The sequence below is a fragment of the Stegostoma tigrinum genome, chromosome 6, assembly GCF_030684315.1.
Source record: "Stegostoma tigrinum isolate sSteTig4 chromosome 6, sSteTig4.hap1, whole genome shotgun sequence".
NCBI classification, from domain to species: domain Eukaryota; kingdom Metazoa; phylum Chordata; class Chondrichthyes; order Orectolobiformes; family Stegostomatidae; genus Stegostoma; species Stegostoma tigrinum.
Window position 1 is genome coordinate 25480427 of NC_081359.1, and position 14400 is coordinate 25494826.

General features: G+C 36.6%; 1 protein-coding gene across 2 annotated transcripts in view; it reads left to right on the forward strand.

Annotated features, from left to right (window-relative positions):
- pibf1 (progesterone immunomodulatory binding factor 1) overlaps positions 1-14400 on the forward strand; it is a 117815-nt gene that overhangs the window by 7551 nt on the left and 95864 nt on the right. For both annotated transcript variants that reach the window (XM_059646488.1, XM_059646489.1), the window contains exons 4-9: positions 248-446; positions 3792-3911; positions 6388-6521; positions 7639-7747; positions 9815-9996; positions 12079-12204. In XM_059646488.1, coding sequence (XP_059502471.1) covers positions 248-446; positions 3792-3911; positions 6388-6521; positions 7639-7747; positions 9815-9996; positions 12079-12204 — 870 coding nt within the window. The remainder of the gene's footprint in view (positions 1-247; positions 447-3791; positions 3912-6387; positions 6522-7638; positions 7748-9814; positions 9997-12078; positions 12205-14400) is intronic.

Below are 14400 nucleotides of genomic sequence, written 5' to 3' on the forward strand. Positions count from 1 at the left end.
TTTGATGGAATGGTTGTGCAGACTTGATGAACCGAATAGCCTAATTCTGCTCCTATGTCTTGTGGTGATTTCAGTTTGATTAATAAAGATGGAATCTAAAGGTAATCTCCTTAATAACCCCAGTGCTTTGTGCACTGCTGTAAAAGTCTAGGTGCTTTAGTTCTGACACATTCATGGTAAAACAAAATGCACACTTTGTCAAAAAAAAACAGTTTCTGCTCATCAATGTTTTTATCTTATGGCACAGAAGACGTCAAGATCTACGGAAACAAGAAATGGAAGCTATTTTAGAGAGACAGAAACAACTTGAAGAGACAAATCAGCAGCTGCAAGAACGAGCAGGTGACATCCGTCGCAGCTTGCGCGATCTGGAATTGACTGAAAAGCAGTACTCCGAGTTGAAAATTAGACCTGAAGACCAGCTTTCCATTCCAGAATATGTAGCTGTAAGTAAAATCTTACTCCTTGGATTTCCCTGTTACTTAATCCTTCGACTGCATAGTATCGTTGAAGAAAATATTTAAATACTTTAAAACTGCTGTTCTGTACAGTTCCAATTCACGAAACTGGAATGAATTTAAACCACTTACACGGGGAGCATTTAATGATTGGGAAGTAAATAGCATGCATCCGAAAAAATACTGATTCTAATGAAATTGGAAATGTGAAGACCATTAAGAATGAAAAGGTACTGATAAATGGGGAAACAGTAAAGGCAATATTGGTAAGGATTACATGAAGGACTGGACTTAAGTCTCATAATATACAAAACTGTAAAGGTATTACAAATATATTATGATGCAGAGCAGGAAAAGGGATGGAAAAAAATTTTATCTGTCAGAATTGTAGCAAGGATAGTTGGTTAAATGGTTCTCTTGTGCTGTAATGTTCTTTGTTCCATAAAATTAGAGATTTTTTTAAGACTTCCTTTTTTAAATATCCAAATAGCATAACAGAACATAAAGGTACAGTAACCCTGCCAACAAATTGATTTCTAATGTATCTTGGATTATATCCAATTATGTAAGTGCTTCAATAGTAGTTCACTTCTTGTGACTCGGAACGAATGGTGCCTGGATTGTTGGAAATTAAAATTTCAAACCAGAATGTGTATTGGGACCAAAGGGCATCTCCTGCTTCGTCAGACTGTTTGAAAAGTCTCTGGCTGTGAGTTGGAGACTTTGTATAGTTCTGACATTTTACTTGGACAGGTACTCAGGAAATATTGATCTGGCTTGATTAGCCCAACTTGACCTAGTCCTGACTTGATTCACGTGCACACTTCACACTGTCACTTCATCCTCCTGCCACCCGAACCACCATTCATCCAAATTCATCCAAACATATCACCTCACCTACCCAGCAGATATATTCACCATCTCTCCTAGTCCTTCACCGACTTGTCACCCCAACAACTTAGCCATTCACTCGGGTCATTACTCACTTATTCACTCGTGAACCAATTTCAAAGCCTTTTCAAAATCTGGAAGCTAATACCATAAAGCAGAAGTGTGGCTTCTATGCTCATTCTTTTTACTGCTCTCTTCATAGATTCCTGTGCCAAGGGAACTTTTCAGGATCCTGCATTTGTCCAGGAAAGAATATTAACATTGTATTCCGAATAATAATTGGATGATTAGGGCCTGTATGTCTCTTTGATTCATTGGAGGCCTGGGATCTGCTATGATCACATTTCCCCACCAGATGGTGCCATGGTATCTTATTTGAAAATCATACTCTCAATTTGAAGTAATTATTCCGCAGAGCATATTCTGTGCATTTTACTGAGTTTAATTTTTAACTGTGTCAAATTTTAGTTTTCAGAAGTATGTCATCTCCAGTCTAGAATTAGTTGCTTATTTGTCAATTCTTCCATTGCCATGCAGTCTGTGAAAAATGACCATTTGCCTCAGAGTCAAAGTGATGTACAGCACGGAAGCAGATCCCTCGGTCCAACTTGTCCATTCCAACCGCCTCCTCTGGCAGCTCATTCCATACACGCACCACTCTGTGTGAAAATGCTGCCCCTTAGGCCCCTTTTAAATCTTTCCCCTCTCACCTTAAACCAATGCCCTCCTGACCCATTCAACAAACAGGTGTAACAGAGATTCTGTAATGTTGGGGCTTTGTATGTTAATTCATATTAGGCCACTGTAAGAATAAATGAAGAGATGAGGTAAGGATTAGTTGCAGAAGTTAGTTTTAGAAACAGAAGTGGAAATTTAGAGGTGAGGTATTTAGGGAACATGTTTGACAACAAATGACTTTGGCTTCTGCTACTGGAAGAGTTAGTAGGTGCACGGTCTAGGCTGTAGTTAGGCTAGGTCAGCATCATAAAATCAGGAAGATTGTAACACTGCAGAACATTTAGGGCATAGTTTGGGCCAAAATCATGAAGGTACTTGCGGATGAGAACAAAAATCTTTGATTTGATGGAAAAGAGCCTGTTAGGGAACAATCTTTATGTGGGACTGGTTGCATTTGAAGGAATCGGATGATCTAGAACTTCTGGTGGATGAACACTGACGAGGAAACATGTACAAAGGGAAAGGAAATGAATAGAAAGAAAGGACGAATTGCAATCGAAGTGTGCAACAGAAAATGTCTTTGTCATGGAGAGAGGGGAACATGGCCAGTGCAAGTCACACGAGAAGAAGAGACTGAGAGCCAAGCAGAGACTGCAATGGGAAGTGACATTACCTGAATTATGATGTGCCCTGACTATGAATTTTATTCACTCCTCAGCCACTGTTTTGGAACTGAGTGTTCACATCTTCATGACTTCAAAAGGAACTTCTGATTCCCTGTCTTTTCCATCATAAAAAATAAATAAACTTGAACCTCCCTAACATGATTATTTCTTTTACATCTTAAGCCACACGTCTGCGAACTCCAGACTTCAGTTCATCTAATAGATCCAATTCAGTGTCCAGCACTACTCACTCTGAATTCTTGGCACACTGTCCAAAATGCCTTATTTGACATTGTTATCCCATTTAATTGTCTCACTGGCCTCACTCCTACCTATCTCTGTGATCCTCTCCGTCCCCTTACAATTCTGTTTCTCTATCTTTGGCCCTTTGTTTATTTCAGATCCACTTTTTGGTTGATCCTCCAAACAACTTTCTGACTGTGCACTTTAAATACTACTTTTAATCCGTTAACTGAATTATATAAATACGAACAATTGTTGTTCAATATGTCTTGTGCTGATATTAAAGCTACTTCCGTAAGCATGTGGGGTGGTTAGTCATGCTTCCAACTAATTTTTTTGAATACAGATCTAACAGAAATGTACTAAAAAATGTCATGAGAAAAATAATCACTCAGTACAACTTAAAATTCCTACCATCTCTGAAACAACTTAAACCAAATTGCCATTATTGAAATGACACTAAAACATGACTGTTTATGATATCCTACTATAATATAATTATTTTGTTAATATTCTGCTATGGTGAAGGAAGGAAAATCAAAATTTATCTTGTAATTCAATATCAGAATGAACCCCTGAGGTTTTGATTTTGACCGTGTGACACAATGCTTAAGTTTGTGTAATGTGAGACACCATCCTTGGACACTTGACTGATTTATTTTGTGTTGCCATCATTTGTTGACTGATATTTATTTTCATAAATAATGTGCTAGAAGCTACTTTTGTCTATATTCTGGTTCAAACAAGCCAAATTCGCACGTGTTTTGTTTCTTGAGGAATGTTAGAAGGGAAAAGAAAACATGGTTTTGTAAATCTAGTTTAGTCAACCCTTCTTGTCTTCCTCCTTTATTGTTAGTTACGGTTTTATGAGGTCATGCAACCTTTGAAAGAAGAGATTGAGCAACTCCGACAAAAGAAAACCAGTCTTTGGGAGGAGAACAGTAGCCATAAAAATCAACTGAATAGTATGGTTGAGGTTGGTAATTTTTAATTTTTTTATATTAAAATGAATATATTATTTTGAGTTTTGACATTCTTAGCATCCTCATGTTTGTAGTTACCTACTAGCTGTATATTTATATCTGTACAAATTTATTTGCTAGCATGGTTGCACAGGCAAAATTTTATTTAAAGATTTGAACTGTTTACTGTACAGCTACTTATAACAACGTTATTTCTACGTTCAGATCTGAATATTTGCACATCCTTCTAAAAATCTCTGTTTTAAATCGATTAGTGTTACACAATTTAGGCTGAAGCTTTATATTTTGAAAGAAAAGCTTCTCTCATTTTTCTGTGTATTTCCAGGGTACATTTTGTTCTGTAGCACCATTTCGTCCTCTGCCAAATGTGTGCCGTTTAGTTTTGCTCTCTGACTGTAACCTATTTATTCAGTTGTTACTGGAATAGAATTTCTTTCCTGGCAATCTTTTCTAAACAATTGAAGGAGTGTAGTTGCTAGTGGATATGGATGGCCTATAAAGAAGTAGTCTTCATAATCATGCAGTGATTCAAATGATACTGCAGGGGATGTGTGTATCTGATGTTTATTAGCTTCATACAGAACAACATCAGCTACATCCATGAATGAAAATGATTCCTCAGCTGAGTAACACACTGCTTGAGTTAGTTGCTGTTAATAGCAATTTCATTCTTTTTAAATACCCCTAGCTTTACTCTACACTTTGCAAACATGTTGTCTCCTTGAATTGGTAGTCAGAAACACTTTTGATACCCTTTCCTTGCTGCCAGGATATTTACAGTCAAAAATATTAATGTCGCTTTAAAGCATTTGCCACTATTACTCAATTGGTAATGCAACTTATGAATGAGCAACAACTCTGTGATTTTATTCCAGTATGTTAAGTTTCTTTGGAACAAAAGCAGAAGCTACAGGTGCTGCAGAGCACAAGGCCTCCCTCTGTGCACCAGTGAAATGTGTTAGACAAGTAAAAGACTAAAGAAACCAAGAACAACTCTAGCCACCTCATGAGCCCCTCCCTGTCTCTCTCACTTCATGCACCATATATGTTAATCAATACCCCATCATTTCCTTGTGTGTCTCAATCTTACCTCCATGAAACTTCATACCTACTTCACTGGGCAGGGAATTCCACAGATTCACAATCTTTTTGGTCAAGAAGTTCCTCCTCAACTCAGTCCTAAATCTGCTACTCTTATTTTGAGGCAATGCCACATGGCAATAATAGTCTACTTGTCTGTTATTCCTACCAAAATGGATGATGTTACTAGCTTTATTTGAGGGAACATTTTAACTTAATTCGCTGTTTTTCTGAATTCAAAGCAAAGATAAGGTTGTGTGCAGTGAAGGATATTTGAATGTTCAAATATATCAGCCATGCAGCACCACATTAAAGGTGATGTTGAACAATGCAACATGACTGGTAGCATCATTTTTAATAGTGGATAACAAAACAATGATGGCAGATATCTACATCTCAAAGTAATGTGCTACACATTAATTTGCTCTGGTCTCTTGTAGCACTAATTTCAAAAGGAATTGAGTTTTATGTGGAGGCTTCCAGTTTTCAAGTAAAGTTGCATTTCAGGCACTTAAGTTTTTATCTGCAAAGTACTGAAAAACTGGACAGCCCTCTGAAATATTGTCAATCACTTTTGTTTGGTTTTTCTAGTTACATTATACAAAAAAATAAGCTGAGAAATATTTCACCCAGAATATAACCATAGGCTGAGTACACAGTAGAACTGCTAAGTTTTTTTAAAAATCTTTTTGAAGCAGATGAACTCTCAACAAGTGACGTTTATCACTGTTCTAAACAATTTGAGTGATTTATATTCAGGGTACAGTTGACACTAAACATTGCCTCACTGTGTAATAACATAATGCAGCGGTGGGGCGAATAACACAAGAAAAGCATAGCAAGTTAAGGCTTTGGAGCTTATAGTGTAAAAGAGCTTTCTTTTGTAGCAAAAGAAAATACGGTTAGTTATGAACAAATGTACTTGATCAATATAAGTTGTCAACATATGATATTACAAAATAATAAAAACACTGTTTCCCTATCAGTAGTTCAACTCTATTTAAATAAAAAGAATTAACTCTTACGAACTGAATTCTGAGCCTGAAGTCTACTGGTTCCAAAAGCCTGTGTATTTTCAGCCTCTGCTTTTACCTCCATGATCATAAGTGCCTGAAACTGGGCTCGTGGCTAGGAGCTGTTTACTAATGAGGAAGATGATACAGTAATGAGTGTTGATGTGTTTGAAAACTTTACATTTTAACCATATCAGCCCTTTTATTAAGTTGCTGAATGCACTTCGATTTTAGAAATCCAGTGTACAAGCCTTGAATCCTTTCTGTGGAAAGATGGTCAAAACTCCAAGGAGATTCTTTGGATTTATGATAGCATGCTCCATGTTCCTGGCACATTTATTCAATACTTAAACTTTTTACCATGCAAAATTTTTAGAGCTATGAATCTGAAAGACGAACTCGCTCTGATCTTGAAGTCCGTTGTCAGCGCCTTACATTGGAGCTAGCAGACACTAAGCAACTTATTCAACAGGCTGACTATAAAAGAGAGAATTATGATCGGGTGAAGCAGTAAGTGTGACTCATTATGGTTCTTATTAGTAATTGTTTTCTGGCAATAGTGAATTTAGTTTGCAAACAAATTTAAGTATGGAATGAAAACCTGAAGGAGAGTAAAGTAACACCCACAAAACTCACACTGTACCAGCTGCCCCCAAGGTAAATTGTACTTCACTTCCCTGAGAGAGATCTGCACTCATGCTCTCTGATGAAGGGTCTAGGCCCGAAACGTCAGCTTTTGTGCTCCTGAGATGCTGCTTGGCCTGCTGTGTTCATCCAGCCTCACATTTTATTATCTTGGAATTCTCCAGCATCTGCAGTTCCCATTATCTCTGCACTCATGGTTACTTTTGTTTATATTTAAAGCAGGGACAGACACTGGATCTCCTCATGCCTTGTTTGGTAACTTGGTTTGACACCAGATTGGAGTTTTACTCCATGGGGCATTAAAGCAAGTCATGTCACGTGGCCTGCTGAAGGATATCATACCGCTTCATTTCATGCTAGTTTAAGGCTGGGTCGTATATCTGGAGTTATACTGTCACTTACGCCCTTCTTTGGAGGACTGAAATGTAAGCCCTAAATTTATTGACTGTGGTGCATTAGAGGATTTGCTGAAGAGTTTAAATATAGAGGACTTCAAATGTTTTGAGTCATTGAACCAAAATAGTTATTTCCATGAGTTACCTTATTCTTGGTAAACATCTTGCAGGTGAGTAGTTAAGTAGTTAAAGCAAAGTTAGTGCTACCTATTGGAAATTAATGCCTTTCTGAAATCAAAGCTCGTTCATTACAAATGTAAGTGCTTAGACAATTTGACTTTGAAATTGAAAATGTTGATACAGAACTTTGCTGTTTTGCATATTGACAATTAACAAGGTTCAACTTGATACACAGGAAGTAAGATTAATCGAACTAGATAGTTGCAGCTACAGTGTTTGCAATGCTTCTAACATACTATAGATACCTAGTTACAAAAAAGGCTGTGATAAGCTTGATGATATTTAGCCAACACTGTTTTGTTTGCTATCTGGTGATATTTAGGGGTGAGAAATGTGTAAGAGTTAATTTTAACTTGAAAGCTTTTAGTTGTCATGTGCCTGGTCATAATTCATGTGATTTGTTTCAGTGAGAGAGATTCTCTGGATCGGGAAGCATCAGAACTCAGAAAAAAACTAGAATTACTTGAAGTCTCACATAAAACACAAACCAAGGAGAGAAATGACTTGACCAAAGAGGTATAGCTATTGGTATATCATTAGTAACCTTAGAGTTAATGTTTCTTCTGACTCTTATTGTTTGCTGATTCATTTTTTTTTCAGTTCATGAATTGTCAGGAAATCTAACTACCACACTTGTGTGTCAGCATTAACCTCAGTAATAGCATTCTATCCCCCTGAGTTAAAAGGTCTTATGATCAAGGCCTGTTCCAGGGACCTGAGGACAAAACCAAAGCTGACATTTTGGTGGAGTACAGAGGGAACGCTGCACTGTCTGCTGTGCCATCTTTTGGGTGAGATGTGAACTGCTCTATTTCTTCTACCAGGAGAATATTAAAGGTTCCTCGGAGCTACTCAGAGTTTATCCCAATGTCCTGCTCAACATTTATTAATAGGCCAACAGGTCCAAAGCTATAAATTAAGTATCCAATTGATTCCACCTAAATGTACTAAAAGCCACAAGAAATATCTATGATGAATTAGTAACTAGCTGGAAACCAGTCAAGCAATTTTTATTTCTAAAATTAATACTTATAAATCAGCAGGTATCAGAAAACCATCCAGAATTGTAACTTATATCTTGCTTTCAAATCATTGAGGTTCTTGCATCACAATGTTTTCAGCCAAAATTTTCATCATTCCCACGAAGCTAAAAGCACACACTGATACAATTCAGAAAATATTGATATACTAATAGGAAGAAAATTTAAAATTCAGAATTATCACTAAGTTGTTTCTCCTCATTGGCCTTTTGTTTAAAGTCTGGTCTGAGTTGGTAAATCCACCTGTACTTTAGGTGTTGAGGTTTTCCAGCTGCAATAAACAAATTCTCTACCTATGACAGATTGATCATGAATATTTCAGTTTTCACTCTATTGCTATAAGATGACTTTGCTTGGAATGCACCCCAATGATAAAGATCAGGATTTAAAGCTCATTTCCGTATACTCTGTGTGAGCAAGCTGCCATAATATATGTAATTTTCACTCTCTGGGGTGTATATTATGAAAGCTAAGTCGAAGATTCTCAAGTAACTATCATTTGCAAGTGGTAGATAAAAAAAGTTTGGTTTTTTTTGCATTCTAAGGTTAATATTGAGTTGTTTTTATTTCCGTCTTGATGAAGGAGCATTAGCTCTACAAAGCTTGGTTGGAAAATTCTCAAAGCAATTTGATGCTGACCTGCAACATTGTGGCTGAGCTAGCTTGTTCCAGATCATGGCAAATGACCATCCTTTCAAGTCACACTTGATGGTGAAAAAATGTCTCTTACCGTGATGTACTAATAATAGCATCACAAAAATCAACAATCCATCTATGGAGGTAGAGAAAACATGAAGGGAAGAAGTAACTAAAGAATTTGCCACTGAACTAGATGCCACCAATTTACTGACAAAGGTGGAGCAAACAAATTGTAGATAATTATCTGAGATTGAAGACTTTTAGGGTGGGAAGAACTCATGAAGATAATAGCTTGTTAAACAAGTTTAGCGAAGTTACTTTTTTCATGTATACTATGTCTAAAATGAATGTCATCATTTTTGGAATTTCACACATATTGACACTGTCAGTGGAGCATTCACGAGAATAGTTATGAACTGGAAGACATGATCTGACATAATTTGAAAGTTGCATTTAGGTTTAATTTGCAGTGTTTTGTAAAATAGCTGCACAGAAAGGGTGCTATTCAGTGAATTGGGGAAAAAAAATCTTAACTTGTATGATCATTGCAAACTAAAAACTGATCATATTATGTATAACACCACTTTGCATAAAAGCTCAGAAACATGATTTATGATCTTGTTCTATGCTGATCTGAAAAATTTTGTGACTATTTTTGAATTTGATTAAGAAATGCAGTACCTTTCGTGCAAATGTGAATATAACCTGTAACTAATATTTGGTGTAGAATTTGGTGTTTATAGGAATCACAATTTGCATGGAGTTCCAGTTAATAACAACTTTTCAAATGCTTCGAAAATGTGCACGATTTACAATTACTTGTCCAGTGATAGCTGTTCAAATCATTGAAAAAACATGTAAACTTAATGCTGTCCGATCAGATGTTTCTTTGTATTCCACACAGGTGGCAGCATTGCAGCAATCTGTTAGTTTACTGCAAAAGGATAAGGAATATTTGAATCGCCAAAATATGGAACTGAATGTTCGCTGCGCCCATGAAGAAGACCGTTTAGAACGCCTTCAAACTCACCTTGAGGAGGCAAAACGAGCTAGGGAAGAAATGTATGAAAAATATGTGATTTCAAGGTATGTCGTACTGTCTAAGATTCAGATTTTCATATTGAAATAAAGCTTGTTTTTTTTTCAGTTCATCGACCTGACAATGCCATGGATTAAAATGGTTTCAGTGACTTGGGATTACAAGTCCCACATGCATAGCACTTCCTTCCCTTGTCTAGTGCAATTCAGCACTGTCATCTCCTGAAGATGCACAACTAATGTTGTTGTTCCAATTGGAAATTTGGGAAAAGTGGGAAGAGATCAATGAGTTAGATGATCAGCCAAGATCATAATGATTGCAGGGCCAAGTAACCTACTCCTGCCATTTTCTAGGTATTTGTGTTTGAAAAACTGTACGTAGAATTCTGAAACATGCTGCATCTTTGTCATGGATTTAATCTCTGTTTCACTTCATTTTTTTTCATTTTGGGAGTACTCGTATTGAAATTTTATGAAGTCTTTGAAACCCATTAAGAGTGTTGATTTTGTGACTGTTAAACAAATGTACACCAGTTTAGTAAATTTAGCTGATGTTGGATTACTAGCAAAAGAAATAAAAAATGATATCAGACCATGTCAAATCAGTCTCAAGTCAGCAAGTATTGCCCCCTTTTAAGTTGGGAATATGCATGTTCCTACACATTTACAAAAGTTTGAAAATTAGTGCATACTGTTTGCACAGAACTGCCACACGAAGAAATGTAACATAGCTAAAGATTATACAATGGTGTTTTCATAAAAAAAAGTTTGAATTAATTTGCAGTTTGCAAAAACTCAAAACCACAATGAGTGAATCATGTTTACACTTATCTCATCATCTCTGCCAACACCCATACAACTTGCCTGACATCTGGACTTTCATGAGTAAAAAGTTCCTTCAGTTAATCGTTGGAAAGATATGTGCTCGGCCCAACTCCAATCCAAACTCTTCTCCATAGTCTGAGACTGTTAGCAAACTCAGTGTCTTATTTGACTTGAGCTGAACTTTGAAGCCAATTGCCTCATCATCACCAAAACTACATACTTCCACTTCTTTAATATCATCCATTAATGTCCTTGCCATAATATAGGCAAAATACTGCAGATGCTGGAAATCTGAAACATACAGGGAATTCTGGAGAAATTCAGCAGTTCAGGAAGCATCTATGGAGAGAGAAACAGTGTTAATGTTTTTGAGTCTGGTGTGACTTTTTTTCGCAACCCTGCCACATTCCATCTGCTGTGCATCTGTGCATTTGTCACACCCAGACTTAATTATTCAGCTGTGACCTTGGCTGACGTCCTTTACCCTTCTTAACCCAAACTCATCCAAAATTCTGCTGCCCTTTTCCTAACTGGCGCCAAGTTCTATTCGTTCACCACCCAAATGTTCATTAACTCACATCGACTTCAGACTCCCTATCTCTGTAACAGTCTTTAACTCTGCATCCTACTGTCAATCATTTGACAGCTGTACAGCTGCCAATCATTCTCAGTCAGAATACTCTTTGGAAATATCTCCCTCTTGCTTGTTGAAACGTATCATTTTGATCTCTTCTTTGAGTCAATGACAGTTTTTTTGTCTGATTATGTTCCTAAGAAGACTTTTTACTATGTGTTCTACAAATGCAGATAATTATAAATATCAATGATTTATTTATTGTGCTAAGCATTAATTTACAATGATTATAAGCTTAGGGACAAGCCTGGCTGATTAGGGGATATGTCCTTTGTGCATCTTATTAGAACATAATGCTTTTTATATAGTGCTAAATTTAATGTAAGTTTAAAGCTAAAATAAGAGGAACTTCAATTATTTTGTGACATAGAGCATTTACTTAAAAAAAAGATAAGAAATAGTAATGGCTGAATGTAGATGGCGCTCTTTAAAATTTGACGACAGTTCCTTTTTGATGAATGAAAATGAGTGGTGTAATGTGTGCAAAGTTTGATACATTGTAAAAGCTTTGAAACAAATGTTAAACAGCAATAAAATCTGTACTGAATTTGCGTTAATGTTATTTGCTTTGCTTCATTTCAGCATTTTAATTATTTGTATTATAGATTTGTAGAATTTGCTATTTTACTTTGAAACTAAATCTTATAACATATGGAACCTTTTTAACAAAGGGACCACTATAAAAATGAATATGAAGAAAAGCTTCGCCATGAACTGGAGCAGCTCCGAGTAAAAACAGACCTGGAAATTGAACATCTTCGAAGTGGCTCCAAAGAAATGTATGAGAGGGAAAACAGGTAAAGCACTGTCCTCAATCTGTAAAAGAACCCATTAAGTCAACTGGAGTTTGTGCTCCTAAACTGCAAAGTTGCCAAAAGAGGCCAACTGAAACAGCAAACCAGAGACAACAGAGAAGGATGAAAGAGTGGCCAATGTTCTCTGACCTAATATACACTATAGAAGACTGCTAGAGTATTAAAAGCACTTTCAAGACATTGATTTCCATAAGAGTTTTGGGAAGGACATCAATCAAAGAACCAGCATTGAGAATTATTTATGCGATACTTAAACCTCTCTTACATGCTGGAGTTGCCAGCAAGGTGTGTGGTGTACATGTAAATAAGACAGTTAGAAGTATGTCAACAAACCTACCAAATGGTTTAACAAGCTTATCTGGTGAATAGGAACAGTACAGACCAAGAAACACCTCGGGGTTGATTTCACCTGTGATATTAGAAGGAGTGTAATATTTGCTCAGTAAAAATCAGCTAATCTTCACATTTTTGATTTCTGTCCAGCATCAAATTCAGGTAGAACTATGTACATGGATGCTGCATAAGGGCAAAACAAATTTTGACTTTGCTCTCCCACAGTGACATGTGTTATGGTGTCTCATTTGTCCATGCAGCTGTAAATTATTCACCAAAAAATTTTTGACAACATTATTTTGTACTAGGTTTGTTTGAACCAGAATGGGCCCTGCCACAAACTTCATTCCAGAACCACTAACTCCAAATTTTCCATAACTACTGCTTGAGACTTAATCAAGTAGGTTACCAGCCTTGATCTTGTTTATAACTCCAAGATGAAATTTTAACCATATATCTATATTGTCAAGAATGTCGTTTTAATTCTGCCCCTTTAACATGAGAGGGCCTTTAGAACAATACAGTACAGCAGCATGTCCTTCAGCCCACATACATAAACTCAAAATCAGGCACAACCAATATGGGAATTGCCATCAACATTCTAACCAGGCAACTGGCCCCAGTAGCCAAACATTTCCTGCTCCTGCTGCATTGTAGCATGCTACTGAAGCTCTCATCCAGGTCTTTGTCACCTGCTTGACATCCCATCCTTTGGCGATAAATTTGTCTTTGTTTTTCATCTAACAACCATTCATTGTAATTGTACATTGCTTCCTGATTTGGCGTTGCTTCCAATTTAAAATTATCACCTGTTTACTTAAACCCTTTAATGGTGTCAAAGATATTTAGATTAAAATTTTATATGTCGCTAGTTCATTACTCAGGTAAATGCCTTGACTTATCAGAATCTAAAATTTAAACAAAGCCTGGCAGTTAATCATCAATGGTGCATTTCCATGATAACACCTCTACTAATCAGGGTCCACTTGTCAAACCACCAGCACTCTCCTGTCTTGTATAAGTGTTAGCTTTCTCCTCAAATATTTCTTGTGAATTATCCTGATGAATTGAAGAATAGAAGCTTCAACTCAAATGTGTGTTTTTTCCAGAAATATTCAGATTCTGTATTACCAGGATAATCAATGTTGTAACAAAATCTGTCGTGAAAATAGAAACTTGGAATCTTAGAAACTGGTTTCTAAAAGTCACATGACTACCCTGAAGGATTAATGTTGGGACCGGACTAAGCACTTCAAAGCTCAAACAGAAACTCTTGGACAATTGTTCCCCATGGAGGGAATCTATAGCTGATCAGAAACTTGATGGATTGAGAGCTATCTGAGCTACTTGCTGAGTTAATCACTGAAATCAGGAAGTATGCCTAATCTTCCCTCTCCTCCCTATGCTGTGCTACATTAGTATTTTGCCAACAGCCTTAGTACTCAAATAAAGTTGCAATTTCTAACCAATAAATACCAGTTAAAACAAACCAGGAAAAGTTAGGGCTTGTACATTCAAGTACAAGTTATTTTCTTAACAGTGTGTTGCTTAATTACTACCAACAGCTTACTGGTTCTGAAAAGTTACCCGTAAAATTGTGGAGCCTTATTCTTTTAGGTTTCAATTCTTTGTAAAATCAAGTAACATATTTTCCTGGTCACTTTTGTTACTCAATTCCATTGCTCTTCCTAGTTATTTTACTTTTGTAAAATTAAGCGTTATAGATTTCAGGTTTGCTTCACACTGTATGCCTCAGTAAATATTCCTTACCTGATTGAAGAAACACTCTTGCCCTGTTTTCAAATGCTGTCAATCCCGTTTAAAGTTCCATGTTGTATCAGACCT